This window comes from Microtus ochrogaster, linkage group LG3, assembly GCF_000317375.1.
Source record: "Microtus ochrogaster isolate Prairie Vole_2 linkage group LG3, MicOch1.0, whole genome shotgun sequence".
Lineage (NCBI taxonomy): Eukaryota > Metazoa > Chordata > Mammalia > Rodentia > Cricetidae > Microtus > Microtus ochrogaster.
Window position 1 is genome coordinate 40,960,408 of NC_022029.1, and position 1,779 is coordinate 40,962,186.

A 1,779-nucleotide genomic window follows, 5' to 3' on the forward strand; every position below is an offset into this window, starting at 1 on the left:
TGTTGTGTGATTCTGGATCCTTTGTCTCTCCCAGGTGTTGTGTGACTCTGGACTCTTTGTCTCTCTCAGGCTGGCACATGCTGTGGAACTCTGGGGGAAATATAACTTTTTCTAGAATTGGGAGATTTCAGGACTGTGGATTAACACTTCACCTTACAGTCTTAATTATTTTAGTGGAAGGGTAAATATTACTAAAGGAATTGAATTTACCACTAAACTTAAATGTTTTTTTTTAACTTTATATGTTTGCTTTTATGTGGCTTTGCCTCCATGGAAGAATTCCCAGCAATCTTGAGCTGAACATGATGGATGGAAGGTTAGGTATAACAAGAGCACGGGAATGGGATTACAGGATCATTTTAGGATACCCTGAGTCCTTTGTGCAGAGTTTTTGATGCCAGAGGCACCAACCCCTGCCTTCTTCTACGTGATCTCTCATGGGTCCTTGTTATCAAGAGAATGTCAGTATATGTCCTGTAACTACAGAAGGAATACCCATGATGTGATGAGGATACTAAACGCCTGTTGATTTAATCATGATTTAAGCACACATTTGTTTATTATGTCTACAAGTGGCTGGTGTTGTTGAGTCAAAAGCATAGAAGAGACGTTTACGTGTATTTTGGAGCAAGTATTTGTGAACAATTACAAAATTCATGATGGCAAATAAGTTGTATGTCCAGTTCACTTTTTACATTTGCTTCTTTCACTGAAGTGTTAGAGCAAGAGGGAAAATTTGTCACCAGATTTGTGGCTCCAGAGAGCATTTTTTTTTTCTGTTCTTGGAGTGAATGTTGTCTCTTTGGTTGGATCTTGGTGGTTGAAGTTGAAGTGGAATTCCATTTTTGTCTTCAATATTATACATGCTTCTGAACACTTTGAAGTAAGTTAACAGTGTCAAGTCTGGGCTCAGAAGGTGTCATTACACAGTACGTTAGCGGGTTGGAGAGTGTCTGGAGATGTGCCCTACCAGGTTTGCATTCAGAGTGACAACTGATAGGCTTGAAGGAAGGAGCCTAGAGGGGCATCAGTGGGGAAGGCATGTGTGTTCTCATCCCATTCATGTCCTAAGCGTGTGCTTCCAACAAGCCTTTGAGGAATTGGGTATCTCTCCATTTCTTCTTCTGTGAAGTGTAATTAGTCATACCACCAATCATGATGCCTGTCAATACTTCTTCTCGATAATAAAGTTCTTTGGTATATTTTTAAGCAGTAAGTATTTTTGTAGCACCACCCTAGATGGCTACTGAGAGTTCTTTAGAGTCTTGGGCTACTTAGTCGCAGGCGTGGGCTACCAGAAGATTCAAATGTGGGTAGATTAGCGGTTGCATAGGTATGTGAACTAATAGCGCTTTCTCCCTGCTCTGTCCTGCAGGATGTGGACAAATGGTCCTTCGATGTGTTTTCCCTCAACGAGGCCAGTGGAGATCACGCGTTGAAATTCATTTTCTATGAATTACTCACACGCTATGACCTGATCAGCCGTTTTAAGGTCAGCACCTCATTAAAAAGATACACTGCGTACATTTATCTATCCTTATGTGACTTCTATGCCAAGACCAAGGATATCCTTCTAAGTACATAGGAAACTGCTGTGGGCAACTGTGGACATAATTCCGGTGGGCCTGCCATAGGTGCTGCCCACCAATGGGCATTTCATCTCACTGCATCCTGATTATGTGTACTGTGGACCACTCTTGCCTGGGAGGTAGCATTGGAGCCAGAGTGAGCTCAGCAGCTTCCATAAACTTTTTTTTAATTCGTTCTAGAACTATGCCT

At 41.8% G+C, this 1,779-nt stretch overlaps 1 protein-coding gene across 1 annotated transcript in view; it reads left to right on the top strand.

Annotated features, from left to right (window-relative positions):
- Nucleotides 1-1,779, top strand: part of Pde1c (phosphodiesterase 1C) — a 280,202-nt gene that overhangs the window by 167,361 nt on the left and 111,062 nt on the right. Inside the window, exon 6 of the mRNA XM_026786001.1 lies at nt 1,376-1,492. Within this exon, the coding sequence (XP_026641802.1) occupies nt 1,376-1,492 (117 nt within the window). The remainder of the gene's footprint in view (nt 1-1,375; nt 1,493-1,779) is intronic.